The 15945-nt window shown below is 31.5% G+C and overlaps 2 protein-coding genes and 1 pseudogene across 2 annotated transcripts; 1 reads left to right on the plus strand and 2 right to left on the minus strand.

Annotated features, from left to right (window-relative positions):
- Window positions 1-7653: 7653 nt before the first annotated feature.
- On the minus strand, window positions 7654-9934 carry LOC100818162 (ankyrin-3-like). The gene is given in 3 exon segments (NM_001254637.2): window positions 7654-8186; window positions 8532-8703; window positions 9433-9934. Coding segments are annotated over 3 exon segments (519 nt in total). The 5' UTR covers window positions 9565-9934; the 3' UTR covers window positions 7654-7971.
- LOC121172856 (trihelix transcription factor GT-3b-like) lies at window positions 9756-12104 on the plus strand (annotated as a pseudogene).
- A 1117-nt stretch (window positions 12105-13221) lies between these two features.
- LOC100306387 (uncharacterized) lies at window positions 13222-15865 on the minus strand. The gene is made up of 2 exons (NM_001364580.1): window positions 15654-15865; window positions 13222-13551 (listed from the first exon to the last, which is right to left on the minus strand). Exons 1-2 carry the CDS (start codon window positions 15774-15776, stop codon window positions 13468-13470), a joined length of 207 nt encoding a protein of 68 aa, NP_001351509.1. The 5' UTR covers window positions 15777-15865; the 3' UTR covers window positions 13222-13467.
- Window positions 15866-15945: the final 80 nt, after the last annotated feature.

The following is a 15945-nucleotide window of genomic DNA, read 5'->3' on the forward strand; positions in this document are numbered from 1 at the left end:
CGATGTTGTTTTTTACTTTTTTAAAATTAATGATTTTGTTTCATGGGATTTGGTTATTTCTGTGATGAAATTTGATGTTGCAATTGTGAATCTGAATATATTTTTTGATTCCTTTCACCAAGATATTATTTGGGCCATTTGGAAATGAATTTTGAAGCAAATGTTGAAATATTAATGACTTAAAAATGTGAAAATGTATGGATGAAGTCGTAGAAGGTGGTAGCTGGGATAGAAGGTAGTTGCTGGGATGAGAAGGTAGTGGCTGTATTTTGAAGTTTTTATTTGCAATTTTGTTTAAAAGAAAAAAAAAATAGTTACATGCTACTTGTTCACTATAATGCACCCTCACATCATAGAACCTTCATTTTAATCATAGGGTACAAATTAATTTTTCCACCATGCAAGACCTATTCCACTCACATATTAGCCGTGGTCTCCTAACAAATACTTAGTTTGAGTAAAGGAGAGTAAGATACTAAAGTGCGTAGCTTATTCTTAAAAGCTACTTAATTAACTTTTTTTAAGGTTATTTTTTCTTCTCTTTTTCTTTTGTTTACAAATAAGTTATTTAATATTTTTAGCAATTTTCTCTAAATATGTTTAGTTCAACTTTTCCTTTTTTAAAAAATAAAACTAGGCCGGGCGTTATATTGTCTAAACATTTCCTATGGTGCTGACATATTTATTGATGCTTTTTCTATTCACAGATTCATATCAAATTGAACAAAGAAAAAACAAATTAATCATTGAATACATAGATTAACTAACACAATATTATTCAAACTTAATTAATAATCATGAATTCAAATACTATTTGAGTATTTAATTGTGTTAAATATTTGAAGATAAAATATTCATATAATCTAAAAATAAAGACAAAACAAATTAGAACAATTGTTATTCACATGGTCATTAATTGATGCGTTTGGTAAAGTTGCACAAAATTGCTCCCAAATTAATCACATTTTGTGATGGCACCCAAAACTTGTTCCTGTCTCTTTTTACTTGTTGCGACTAATAAATTACAATATGTCCTTTGATGACTCTAATATACCCTTTCTCTTAACATTTAAAATATTTTGCCTTCAAAGCATTTTGATAACCCAATGGAATCTTCACTTATACGTAACTTTTTTTTTTCTTTTCAGATCTCCTCCTTTAGAAGTAATCTTATCCAAGATATGGTCAGACACTAAGCATTAATACTTCATTCAACATAAATTCAAACCTTAATTTTTTATGTTATAAGAGACTAATCTCTTGTGTTAAATCTAACTCCTGTTGATATTTATACACGATTAATTTAGTTGTCTTTGTTTTGTTTTTGACCCAACTCTTTATGGGCCACTTGGGTTTGAACTTGACTAGTCCCTTAGGTAGCACTTTGTGGTCTTGTGCACCCCCACTTGTGTATCTTGATCAAGTTGTCGAACATTTGTGCGCTCCTACAAAACCAAGTCGCATAAGTTTATAAAACTTGCATGATATTAGGATTGTCAAATTGAAATGTCAACACATAAATAACAAGAATTTGATCCCTTGATGTGAAATTGTCTGGCACTTTCTCTCCAACTCCAAAATATTGGCTCATTATTAATTTTGCCAACCTTAGTCTCTTCAGTCTCTTCGTACTTTCCATTCACATTCATTATTTTCTTCTTACGGCTTAAAATCCTTAACGCAGGTTTCCTTTTCTGTGTCTTTCCAATTTCCAACTCCAAATTTTATTTTCCCCCTTTTGCTTTATCTACTATGTACAGAAGAAGAAGGTAAATGTCCCACACGTGTCTAGCATGTGAGCCATCAATCCCATGCTTTACTTTATTTCTCCTCTAGCTAACAAGCCATATAGGCTTCACATTATATCCCGTTAGTTTCTACTGAAAATTAATTGAAAAATTTAACTGGTTATCTTTTATGGATTTTTTCATTTTATTCATATGTTTTTTCATCTATGAGACTAAAAAAAATAATTATGTAAAAAAAAATAGTACATTAAAATATATGAATCCAATACCTTTTAAATCAACGTAATATTCATAAACTGCGGTCAATTTGATTTCTAATTTTACAAACTACTTTTTTATTTAAGTCCTGTTAGCAAGGAACAACTTGACTCCTAATATGGAGAACTATTTTTGTTTAAGTCATTTTAACAAGTATTATTGAAAGATTAATAAATATTTAATAAATATCATTTAATATTTTTTAATTCTTTTAGAACTAAATATTAATTTTTATATTTTCAATATAATAAATATTTTATTTTTTAATAACATTTTTGGTTTTTTTTTTCCTGAACTAGTACATTAAGATCACATATTACCGTTTACCTTTTTATTTCTAGAAATAATAACATAAAATATTTTGATATCTATTTTTATTTAATTATTTAAAAAAATGTTCTACATAATTTTTTTAAAATAAAAATTGAGAATACATTTTATTTGTTTATCTTTTTTTTTTTTAGAAATCAAAGAGGGAAAATTTTTATTCAAAATTAGGAAATGATTAAATTATTTTAAAAAAATTACATAAATGGGTAAGTCATATTATAAAACATGACTTTATATTTTTTTTAACAAATGGAAGCCATTTTAAATTAAATTTTTGCAAAAAAAAAAACATAAGGGAGTCATAATTCAACTCATGACTTTTAGGAAAACAAAGTAAAAAAAGAAGTCATGTTTGGTAACACAACTTCAAAAATAAAATAAAATAAATTAAAAAGTTGTGTTACTAAACACAATTTTTTTTCTTAAAAAATATGATTTATTTAATTTGAATTTAAAATATGTATACTTAACAAGTTGTGTTTGGAAACACAAATTCTAAATAAAAAGTCATGTTTTAAAATACCACTTATCCATTTTTTAATTTTTTTTTAAAAATTTATGTTGGTATTTTTTTTAAAATTATCCCCTAAATGTTAAAAAAAGCCTTTATCTTTTCTTCAATTTTCCTTCCATCATTAAGGACGAAATTGTAAATACAAAAACAGCAACAAAGCTAGCTTCCTCACCTTGCTTTGTTTGTCACAAGTTTGTCCTCACATTACAACTTAGGTGTGATCCACTAATTTCATAGATCGCCATATAAGGCTATTTTCTTTCCTCTGTTTTTGAGTGTGACACACACCTTGTATTTCGATTCCTAGCAACGACAATTTTATTAGCCTTTGCTGTTGATACACGTTACCTATACTTAAATCCATATATTTTCAAATGGTCTTACATTGATTGAGTAGAGAAGCTACTTTTTGCCTTAATTCATTTTTCATATGGTCCTCCAATTGTGCCATGGATTTTGAAAATAAGACTTAGGGTGGGGTGGGGATACTATAATGGCAGCACAACTACCGTGCCTAGCCATAGCCCATAGGAAAAAAGTATACTCTCTTTTTTTGGTGGTGTTTCACATACATGAAGAAGGCACAAATGCATAATCAAAGGAGGGATGCATGGAATCAAATCGATTTTTAATTCAATTTAATTAGAAGCAATTTAAGTCATAGCATTTTCGATAAGAGTTGGTTATAGCCTTATAGGTTCTTAAACTTAAGTGCCATTTTATTATTTGCTACCAAAAAAAAGTGTTTTGAGGCGGTCAAATAAGCAGGTTCTGACAGCTAAAACTGTCATAACTTTCTGGAGGTTAAATAACTGTTAGGACCACTCTAACTAAACATATAGTGGAGGTTTAACCGGTACAAAGTGATTAAATTTGGGAATTTTAAACTAGTGACTACTTCCAAGAGGCCACAAAATGCAAGGAGTTCAAACACTGACCAATCAAAGATTAAGAAGAAACATAAAAGTTTGTTAATTATTAAATGCCTTTGAAGACATCTTGTCTGGTACAAAAGAAAATGTTGGGTAGCTTTCCTTCAGGAACTAGTCTGGTCTGGTCAAGGCTAACAGTCACAACTAAAATTCCTTCATCACTCATCACTTGACCAGTAAATTTAAGAAAAATATAGTTGCTGCAAGGGAGAAGGATGATGTGTTTGGGATTACCCATGAATCTCAAGTTTGGGATCCTTTGTCAATACAAACAAAAATATTAGGCAGGAAGGGAAGAAGAAGATCCAATTGTAAATAAATCTAAGAAAGGTCCAAGTTTAATATATTAAGACGATGTTCTTTCTAAGAAAGATAACTTTTCAAAGTAAATCTATTAAATCAGGACTTTTAACAAATCAAACATCTTCAATGATAGTGCATTATTGATACAGACTGAGGGTAAGGGCAAAGAGAGAGCAATACCTTCTTTGGATGCAACTTAAGATAAATATTTAAGACTTTAATCTATCAGCTTGGCTTTCTCTCTTGAAGACAGAAAAAAATTATATAAAAGAAGTTCAGAACAGAAACCTCCAAGAATAGCCAAAATAGCCAAATTGAGATGAATACGAGTCCTCCAGGGGGATATATGGAACCTAATCCATTTTCATTTGTTTCATGGGAATTATCTCTTTAGACTCTCTTTGAACAGAGTTAATCCTAATTTATCAGATGATTTTTATTTTTATCGATAAATATTAATTATTAGTTATTAATTTTTATTAGTAAGAAGGATCTAACCCTTGTGACCTTTCCCTCTCCCATTCTTTCTTAGTCATCCGATCAACCTTATATCTCTTTACCCGACTGCAAAAGGAAGTTGAAACATCTTAATCTTAAAATAAAAATGAAGAATTGAGATTGTTTTATTAAGTCTGGCAGAGAGTTCTCATGATTTACACTTCGATTTCATCTTTCTTTAATACGGATCTGCTTAATGCTTAACCTCAAATTCATAACTTTGGAATGGTTCACGTGACTGGCAAAAAATGCTTCTATCTCATCTTCTTTCTCATCACTATTAACCTGCCAGATCTTGAAATTGAAGAAATAAGAGGTTTCAACAATGAAGGCTTATTGATAATGTCACGTCTCATAACATTGGAATTGGCAACATATAGTATAATCTTAATTTACTTGATTCTCATGTACTGTTTGCTTAAAGATATCAAAAGCTAACAGCCTAAAAAATTCACAGGCAGCCTGCCATGAACATATAAATTGTTGTGGCTTCATTGATCAATTCATCAGAACCAAAATTTTGATAAAAATTGTTTTGGCTTAAATAAAGGAACATGGCAATATAGTAATTGTTTCACTAATTCAAAGCTCTCTTTGCCATTTGCTTACCAGTGGGACTATTTGGCTAATGAAATTGGTGAGTAAAAGTCCAATATTCTTTCCCAATTATCCTGCATTTGGTGTCAAACCAAAATGAGTTCATAAAATCCAAATAGATATGCACTGATTTTAGATGAATCTCAGAAGTCAGAACTGCTTTCCAATCTACTCTTAATAGAAATTATAAGCTAAATATTATGTATTTGTTGCTGTTATATATTTCCCATAGTGCAAATGTGGTAAAATGGTAATGACAGAACAAGAGCAACTAAGAACTTGTTACCATGGAAGCACATACCTTCAATCATCTCCAAGAAGTTTCGCTGCCTTCCATGCTTATTCCCTCTAGTACATATATCATATCTTGATCTGGAATCTAAGAATTCAGATAAAATAGTCAAACAATAAACAACTATATGGTTAAATCAGTAAAGTCAGTTTATTAATATTCCTAGAAACATTTTTCCTTTTGTAGTTATTATTTAAAACTTAATTTCATAAAAGGGTACGAGCTTTGTTCTTATAAACTTTACTGCCATCTGGGCAATAAGAAGGAAGTACACACTTCCTGAAAATAGAAAATAAGGGGGAAAATATGCTTCAGATTGATAAGAGAATAAATTTGATCAAAGAGAATTTAGAGTTTAATTATGTATACACAGCTGTAAATGTTTCAAGTGATTATAAATTGTTCTGTACAATTATTCATCATTCTGCCCAACCCAACTGTAAATAACAAAAAAAAGAGAAAGTGACATAACGAGTCAATCGCTATGAAATGATACTCTTACATAAGTAGCATAGTTGATACTTGTTATTAGGCGTGTAAATGAGCCAAACAACAGAAATTTAAGCCATTTAAGCTTGGCTTGTGAAAAAAAATAAGTTGCTGAAGTTTAACTTATTTATTTAAGTAAGTATAATTAAAGCTTGAACTTGGTTTGTTTATAATAATAAAGTTTAAAATTAACTTATTTAATTGATTTATAACTTAATTATTATTAAATTTGTAAATAAACTATTCACAAACTAGTTGAGTCCTTAAAGTTAGGCTTGACTCATTTAAATAATTGAGTTCAATAGTAAGTTTAGTTGAATTCAAATAACTTTAAATAATTTGACTTATCTATCTTCTTATTTATTACTTGTATTGTATGAGCTGCAATATTTTGTGGTTTATAATTATGGATGTTAAACTTAAAATTATTTTTATGAGCATTTAAATTATTTTTTAATTGTTTCATATGTGTTAATAATTTTGATGACCTTCAGCCTAAAACTTCCAAATTATACAATAAAAATAATCCATTACACGTCTTCTTAAAAAATTTAGGGCATACTTACTTAATTATTTTTTACTATCACTTTATCATTAAAATTGTTTAAAATTTTCCATTAAAAATTATTTTAGCATTTTTAAAATTTAAAATATTTTTAACAAAGCATCATAAAATTACTCTTTCAAGAGTCTTATTCAAACATATCATTTTCATTATTCTCTACATAAATTTTTATATAAAAAACTAAGCAAAAACAATAGTATTTTTTGAAATGAAAATAGAAAATATTTTCTCTACCTCCTTTTTCTATTATATGAAACACAAGCATGTTAATTAAGAATTTAAAACGAAATCATTCATGCATTTTCATTAATTGTGTTTTTTTGGCTTAATTGTACTCTCCAAACTTTTGATTTTTTTTAGTGAATTTTATTTCCAACAAATTAATTGTGCATTTTATGTTCAACTTTTAAAAAATAATAAATTTTACCATTAATTGCTAAGTTAAACTGATGTGACATGAGTTTGGAGTAAACTTGCTAAAATAATATAAAGTTAAGGATAAAATTTACCAACAAATCAAAAAATTAGATAAAATTCATCAAGAAGTAAAAAAAATTGAGGTAAAAAATGCAATTACCCAGCATGCACGTTAACTCAACTGCCAGGGAAAAAATTTTAAAAATTTGAGATAAAATATGTCCAATTAGTTTATTTAGAATAAAATTACTTAAAATAAAGAGTTCAAAGTAAAAAAGTGCAATTAAATATTTTTTTATCATTCAAGAAAGGAACTAGGCCACAACATTCTTATTAATCGTAAATATTATATTGCTTCACTTTAATTTTTATTTTTTGTCTTAAAAAAAAAGCATTTTCTCATTTTTTTATACAATTATTTGAAACCAAGAAACAAAATAAAAAATAAATAATACTTTTGTTTAGCAACGAAGTCTAATATAGTCTAACATAATTGGTAGATAACTAAACTTCGTAAACATATTGTGTAATATCAGGGGTTCCTTGGTGAAAACTTAAAAAAGAATACTTATTTTACCAAATAATTCATCTAGACCAGACAAGCATCAAAAGACATGAATTCTGAACTCAGGTTTGTAAAACATATTACCACAGCATAACAATAGCAATACTTTCTGAACTGGCTCTGAATTCTGAACATAGTCTACAAGTAAAAGAAAACATCAGCAATCACAACATATCACATTAAAATCGTACATGATTGTTTCCATAAACAAGAGATCGAACATGCTAAAATAGTTACACATACATAATTGTTTTATTTCAATTCTACATTTATTCCCACAATACAGATTCAGTGCATGTCTGGATACGCTTTCTGAATGCACATATCAACAAATTTTCATGTCAAATTTATAAAGGTGACGCAGAAGCTAGTCATATTAACTCTGATCTGACACACATTGATCTCCTCTGAACGGCATCCAAACACACACTATCAAACACCAACCAAGTCCCTGAAAAGCAAATTAACTTTCGGAGCTGTAAGATGTCTCTCCAGCAGACAAATCTTCTTGACGAAGTCGCTTCATCTCCTCGTAGGCCCATTCCAGCCCGGGACAGTAATGAAGCGGTGGGTTAAATCTGCTATCACTGATATCAGGTGGCATGAAGGCTCCATTCTCTAACAAGAATTTCACAGCATCCCTCCTCCTTTCCTTGGCTGCAATGTGGAGCGGTGTCCCTGGTTCAAGAGAAGAGCATCCTCGTCAATGTGAAAATTTAAAATTTTGAATGTGCATAGACATTGTAGTATTAAAGTAATGTTTGACCCAACTTATCTAGACTTTCTCTTCTCAGCCAGACAGGTTTTTTTAATAAAAAAAAGAAGCTTTTCATAAAGTATCTTTGACTTTCAATAACAACACACTACCCAGGAAATTTTAACTTAAAAGCAACATTTTAAGCTTAAAAAATTACAAAATTGTCAAAAAGCATTATCTAAAACTCTTATTTTTAACTTTAAAGTAGTTTTTAAGCTTAAAAAAATAAGGCCAATAAGTTTAAAGAGGAAGCATAAATCACTTACAGCCACAGGCACCCTTAGTTCTGGCATCAATGTCAGCACCACGCTCAAGTAGTACATCCATCACTCCAATGTGACCACCTTCGGCAGCAAGGTGGAGAGGGGTCACCCCTTTTGATTTGGGGCCCCAAGCAGACACATTGACATCCATTCCTTCATTGATAAGTTTTTTAACCTATTCAGCAACACCAAAAGATACCCCCACGTGACTAAATTTGACAAAATTGAAAACCCTTTTGCTCCAAATATGATACAAATTTAACTCTTAAAAGAACGATAAAATCATGAATAACCCAACAGTTAACAAATCATCAATGACATGAGGCAAAGTATTCAAGCACTACAAGAATCGGTATAATCATAAGACTTGAAAACATTCAAATTCAGTCAGGAACCCATAATCGGTGGACCAGAGAACACGGTTTAAGCTCCCAACAGTGTGGGATGTGGGATAAGTCAAATGTGTGAATCCATATTCCAGGATAGAAGAGGCTGTGGCTGTTTAAACAACCAGAACAGTGTCAACTGGTCACAATGCAGCAACCTTATTGCTGACATGGGTTTGTTGTACACTTGAGGCAACACATATACTGCTCATCTTCTACAAAAGAACTCCTCAAAACATTTAGACTAAAAAAAGAATAAATAAAAATTGGTACATTTGAATGAGATCATGTAGATTGCTAGTAAATGCAACTTCTTCAAACACACAACACAAACATGAAGAATATAAATTCAAATTAATTAAGCTGAGTGAAACCCTAATATATTGCCACATAAATCCAACCAATTGAAAGCCTCAAATAATAGTTCCCTTATTCCAACCACAAATTTCAGAAATCAAACATGCAACAACGCATATCATCATAAGGCGCGGGGATAAAAAAAAGAGAGAAGAAAATACCAATTTGAGTTCGCCTTTTCGAGCGAAAACATGAAGCGAGGTCCAACCCCTATCATCGGTATCAAAGGCAGATCTCAAGCGCCTCCTGGAAGGGCTCTTCCTGAACAAAACAACAGGCTGTTCCTCGAGCATGTTTCTATCTTTCTCAGCAATTAAAGCAAAAACGACCACAAAGAAAAAAGCAAAACGACCAAGTAAAGTAACCCCGAAAATCGGAGAGGGGAATTGGTATTTAGCGAGAGGAAAGGGTGTGATTGGCGATGCAATAAGGTGCGAAGGGATTCAAGCCGGGACCAAAGACGCGAAGGTTGTGAGAGACGAAGATGGAGTTCATCATAATAATTGGTAGAGGATTCGGAGAAGGTGAAAGTGAAGGAGGAGAAGGGGCGAAGGGGAATCGGATTCAGATGAAGCCTGGTTTCATTGCGACGGAGGTGATGGAAGAAGATGAAACCCTAGCAGAGCAGAAACGCACCGATGGAATCTATCTATCTCACGCCTCGCTAGTGGAATAAGGAGAACCCTTTTTTTTTCTTTTCTTTTCTAATAATTTTTTAATTTTATGAGACTATTTAATATCAATAAGGTTAATTACATGTAAGAAAATTGTTTAATTTTGTATCACAATTTCACAGGTGATACTTAACTTTATTTTACAACTCACTAATGCTGCTGCTGCTGCAAAGTTATAGATTATAGACATTGTTAATTACATGTTAAAACTATTGAAATATTTAATAATAATTAATTATATTTACATATATAATCTATCATAATTGTTTACATTTTTGGATGCACCAATATAAGTACTATTTTTATTTAAGAGGCAAAGCCTATCAGGAATTCTTTGTACATTGATTTTAGTCAACACTTGTAAGACTTTTTCTTCCTAGATTCTTTGTAAATTTTGGATTAGGTAAACTGAAATTAAAACTTTTATTCTAAATTAACCTTTTGAAATGATAGAAGGTGTACACTGAGATAGTTGGGGTGCGAAAAGAAAATGCGCACCTGCTATTTCTGTCTGAAAATATTCTCCATTGTGGTAGCCCATCATGTGGAATGAACCTCGAGTCCGGTCCAAATTTATTAAAACAAATTCTTTTTAACTTTTTATAATAAAACTTATAACTAAAATTATTATATAAAGTACTAGTATAAACTATCAATGATAATTTATTAAATAATCAATTCATTGAATTATTTATTTAAATGCATTATAGATATCCTCATCCCACGGTCATGGATAAAAGAAATCAGGTTTTGAATTTTAATACCCTTATCACTTTGCCCATTTGAAGATTGGTACATTTTACTGATTATAGGAACAAATTAAGAACTAAAAATCAAGACTTGCCAGTCAAAGTGAATATTCTGCCAAAGAGGGGCATGAGTAAAAAATGTTTAAAACATGACATCACTTACAAAGTTTCAACTTTTTAAAACATGAGTGAGAATACAATCAATCAGTGAACATGAATTCAAGCAAAAGAAAGAGATGAATAGGGAAACACTTGAATTTGTGGACAATGAATGATCAAAGAAAATCAAATCATTTTATTAGATAAAACAATTTTAACATTGAGAGTATTCCATCATAACCACAGAAACCAAAAATGCCATTTTGAGAGTATTTTTATCTTTTAAATAAATATTTTAAGTTCAAACTATTTAAATGTATTAAGTTAGAGTACAATGCATTTAATTTAAAGTTTTATTTGTTTATTTGAAGTTGCTTTTCAATTTGATTTATTCCACGTTCAGTGCATCCAAATCCAAAGACGGCGTAACTTTTTACACCGTAACTGCTTTAATTAAGGAAGGGGCACAAGCGTAAATCTAATAAACAACGTTGCCGTTTTGAGGAGACAGATTTTCACACATAAATAAGTTGTCCGTGATTGGATACGATTTGATTATTCATAAAAAAAAAAACATCCAAATTAAATTTATAAAACATAGGTGGACTTTACTGAGTAAATTACATGTTAATATTTATGCAGGGAAAAGAGACATCTGACCCAGAGCATGGCAAGCAATGTCCATTTTTTGAAGAATTGCATGCAGTCTTTACCCAAAGGGCACATAACATGCAACGATTACTTCTTGAATCTGAAACTCGTTCAGCTCAAACCAATAAAGGGGTGAAAAGATCAAGTGGAGAACAGTCATCAGGGGAACTCTCAGAAGATGACGATGAGGTTGAATACGACAGTGAAGAGGAAAAACCTTCCAGAAGCAATACCCGCAAAAGGAAAGTTGACAAAGTTGGAGTGGAGAAGTCTTCAAGGGCAAACAGTCCATCAAATGCTGCCAGTAATAGTACTTCACAACGTCTAAGACAAATTAAAATATATAAATGAGAAACAACCCTCACCCGTTTGAACTAGTTTTTTGAATTGAGTTACACCTCTCACATTATTCATTCTAAGATGGTATCAGAGCATATTTAATTCCATACTAATCCAAATGGGCCACCCACCATTCATTAATGAAAGACAGTTGTTTGAACTGGAATGGTGGCAGTCAATGCAGAAGCTTGAGAGGGAGAGGTTAATGATTGAACATGCATGGAGGGAGAGAGAAGAACAATGAGAGAAGAGAGTAGGACAGGGAGAAGGGATGCTTTGTTGACGACCCTTTTGAAGAAACTCATTAATGAATCTAACTAACAGAGGCAAATGGCTTGGATTACTTGTAGCTGATTACTTTGTTGTTTTCATTTATTATATGATTCTTAGTTTAACACAGAATGAACTAAATTTCACAGTAGCTTTTGATTACAGAGAAAATTGGAAAGGAGAATCTGGTTGATGAAAGGAGTATTTATAGGGGCATATGAACATTTTCTTTTGAAAATTGATACAGATAGAGTTTTTACTATTTAGGGATACTTCTGATTGACAATATGTTCTGGGACATGTAACTAACGACAGGTATAGTATATAAGCTGTCGGTATGATTTTTCTTATTTATTATATATGTATATATATATATATATATATTGTAGGGATGACAAGTTTGTTTAATAGTTGATACTATTTTTTTATGGAATGATCCCAATGTGATTGAGAATGTTTTTGTTTTAGCGTTTAAAACGCACGTATATGAATATTCTTGTGTCAAATTGGTTTAAAATGATGCAGAGGCAACTTGGAATTGCTTCAAATGATGCACGTCCCTTTTTGCACAACACTACACCAAACATGCATTGAGATGAAATTTTAACAGGATGATCATGAAAAGGCATATGGTTTATAGCTTTCAATGTTTAACAATACCTCTAAAGTCTTGGTGTTGGATGACTCTGCATATAAGAGTTGTCTAGATTTGTATTGTTCATGATTTCATTTTTCACTTCAGTGTGCTGTAAAAAGAACTAAAGGTACTCATTTACCAGTTCAGACAAAGGTGTTAGCGATATTTATTAATTTGTTTATGGCTATTTGAAAATTAAAGTTGATGGAAGAAATGGAAGATGATTATCAGTATGTTTTCATTGCGATGAAAAATGCTAGTTGGATACTCTTTGAATGCATTATTCACGGTTGCCTTCAATTTATTGAGAATAATAGTCATTTAAGTTTCACTCTTTATATAACGAGTCCCGTTCATTTTTTAAATTAGATCTAAAATCTGATGGAATCCAATAAAAAAAATCAACATTTTCGTTTTATGTTTTCAGTTTATTCAATTTTTAGTGTTTATTTTTTTTGTTTGTTTAATTTTTGTGGTTTATATTGGGATTGGTTCAATTAACAAACCCGTAACAAAATGGAACATGAATTTAAAAATTAAAATCCATTCCGTTTCTGTCTTGGCATCAGACATATTCAGCAACATGATAATATTCTTATAATGATAGACGCAGTTTTTATGATCCTTTGTGATCTCACAAAAATGCACATTAACATGGTTAAATTAAAACATGTTGCAACCTGCCTGCAAGCAGGGAATTACATTAAAAGCATGAAGGCACACCTAGAGAGAAATTTTTTCTTTGTGGACTTTTTGTACCATTTGCTCTAAATATAACTAACTGGTCTCTGCAGGGGGTTTCTCCTTCGGATGTTTGGAAGCATAATGATCAACAAGTTGGTTTTGATTTGCAAGTTGGGCCTGAAAAACAATGTGCAACAGTATGAAGAAACAGCTTAAGAATGCAAAAGATCTTCAGAAACACAACGATCCACAACTCAAAAATTTCCAGGAAGTGTTGAAATTGAATGTGCCCATTAACCAATTTAACATTAGTATCCTTGCCATCCCAACTGAACGACCAACATACCTTAAAGGCTTAAAACAAGACATTAAATATAAAGACTTGGCCTCTACTGTGTTTAATGTAAGTTCCTCAAACTTAGAATTTCTAATAATATAGTTAGTTCTTATTTGTAAATATGACAAAGCTCTTTATTTAATAATACATAAACATTCAACCACTAATACAAAGAGATCTTATAATTTTCTTCTTCTAGGGAGATGCTTCAGCAGTTCAGTTTTGAAAAATGTATGGGAAAAATATGATCTTCCCTCAAAAGTCTTTGTAGGTTCAGTTCATGCATAACTTCTATTTGCTAGTTATAAGTTTTGCTTGCAAACCCATACATCTAAGAAGCACTTAGAAGAAGAAAAGTAAACTGTCAGGTATATAAAGCATGCCCTCAAAGCCAGGTCAACTTCAGTATCATTTCACCACTAGTGAAGATGATGACAGTTCAGACTTACAAACTGCAATAGCAAAGTTTTTAAGAACCATGTGACATGTCCCAACCTGAGAATCAACATATGAAACTCACTCCACCATGGAACAGGAAAAAAAGCACATAAATTCAAGTTCCAACTCAGTTGGATCATCATCTAAATCACAATTTGAACCAGTATGATGTACTTTCAAAAGCAATTATAGATGTTGGTAATTATCTGACAATAAATTTGGCCAAAAATTACTTCGTCCACAAAGATTGGCGTGAGTCTTGAAAAATAATAGACTTCAATGTCACTTACTGGGTTTATTTTTCTCTTCAAAAAGAGAATGAATTTTGAAAGAATAAAGCAATCAATGCAAAGAAAGGACACTAACAACAAGTTGTCCAACAAAACACGAAAAAAAGGCACAAGAATAACTAGCAAAAGCTAAAGATAAAAAGCTCTCTTCCCTTCAAATATGAAGCGAAGAGCACAAAATAGTTTGTTAAAGAATCTAAAACCCATCTCAAACTCATTGAACAACAAATTACAGCAAAAGTAATACATTTCCCCCAAAAACCTTTCCTTGTGTTACAAGTAACAGCGGTAATGCTACGCTTTGGATCTCTGTTTGTCCCCCGAAGTTAAAAAGGAGGACTGTATCATAGCAATCACAATTTACAACTTCAATGCTTTAGTGTGTAAAAGAGTATATTTACTTGTCCACCATTAACCTAATCTCCAATAAGCATTGCAAAATGCAAATGTAACATGCACTTAATTCTGGGTTGGGGCCACGCCATTGGATAGGAAACCCAACAACACCCATTGCAAAGGTAATCCTATTTTAAATCCTAGCATATGTAGTATCATTTTTGAATAACGCATCAAATAAAGACACACTAGATTATCATAAATCACAACAAAATGAAGACTAACACGAGTCTCTAAATAAGATACTGCACAAGTTGCTCTGACATTCCCACCAAGGCACGCACCAACAGCAGCAGTAGTAACGTGCCTTCCATCACACATTATTGAAATTTGAAATCTTTTTGCTAAAAAACAAACCACCAGTTTTATAACCCGACAAAGAGCCAACTAGGCACAAAGTGTAACAAAACATATCTGTTAAATAATTGATACCCAACTAGCCTATAATTAACCAAATAATAATTGAATCACTTGAAGCCAAATACTAATCATGCCAACCCCCTTGTATCATCAACAAAGCCTTCACCTTTAAGAGCTGCTGAAAGAGCGTCACTTTGGAATTAGAAAAATACAAATAATTATTTTCTTAAAGCAAAAAGAAAAAAAGTAATAATCACAAAGCCCAGATCGGCTGATTTAATGCCATAACATAACCCAACAACCAATTACTACAATACAAAGTTAATAACACCGCCAGGTGATTACAGGCAGACAGGGTAATCAAATTCAGAGGTACCCAATAATCAAAAATCAATTTTTTTTTAGAAAATAATGATAAGAATGATGGGAAGAACGAATAAGAAAGAAAAGACGAAAACCTTGCAGATGGGGCAGATGACTTTGAGGCCAACGGCTCTGGCCTCGAGCTGAGAGCCCTTTCCCTTCTGATTCCTCTCTGCGTTTCGCTTCTGCGCTTCGATCTTCTGCTTTCCCCGCGTCATCTTCTCTCTCTTTTTTTTTTTCTGTGTGCGCGAAAACTTGAAATCGGACGATGAACACAGAAATGAATAAGAAGAAGACGAATGGCGGAGACGTAAGTGGGTCCCACTTTCGTGCCTTCCCTATGAATTATGATTACTACTTCCTATGTTTTTTACCACGTAATTCTAT

The sequence above is a fragment of the Glycine max genome, chromosome 9, assembly GCF_000004515.6.
Source record: "Glycine max cultivar Williams 82 chromosome 9, Glycine_max_v4.0, whole genome shotgun sequence".
In the NCBI taxonomy this organism is placed as follows: domain Eukaryota; kingdom Viridiplantae; phylum Streptophyta; class Magnoliopsida; order Fabales; family Fabaceae; genus Glycine; species Glycine max.

Excerpts from the sequence above, each read along its gene's own strand:
- LOC100306387 (NM_001364580.1), bottom strand. The coding sequence starts at position 15,776 with ATGACGCGGGGAAAGCAGAAGATCGAAGCGCAGAAGCGAAACGCAGAG. Across the intron at positions 13,552-15,653 it reads TCATCTGCCCCATCTGCAAG|GCCCAACTTGCAAATCAAAA; the intron begins GTTTTCGTCTTT and ends ATTGTTTTTCAG.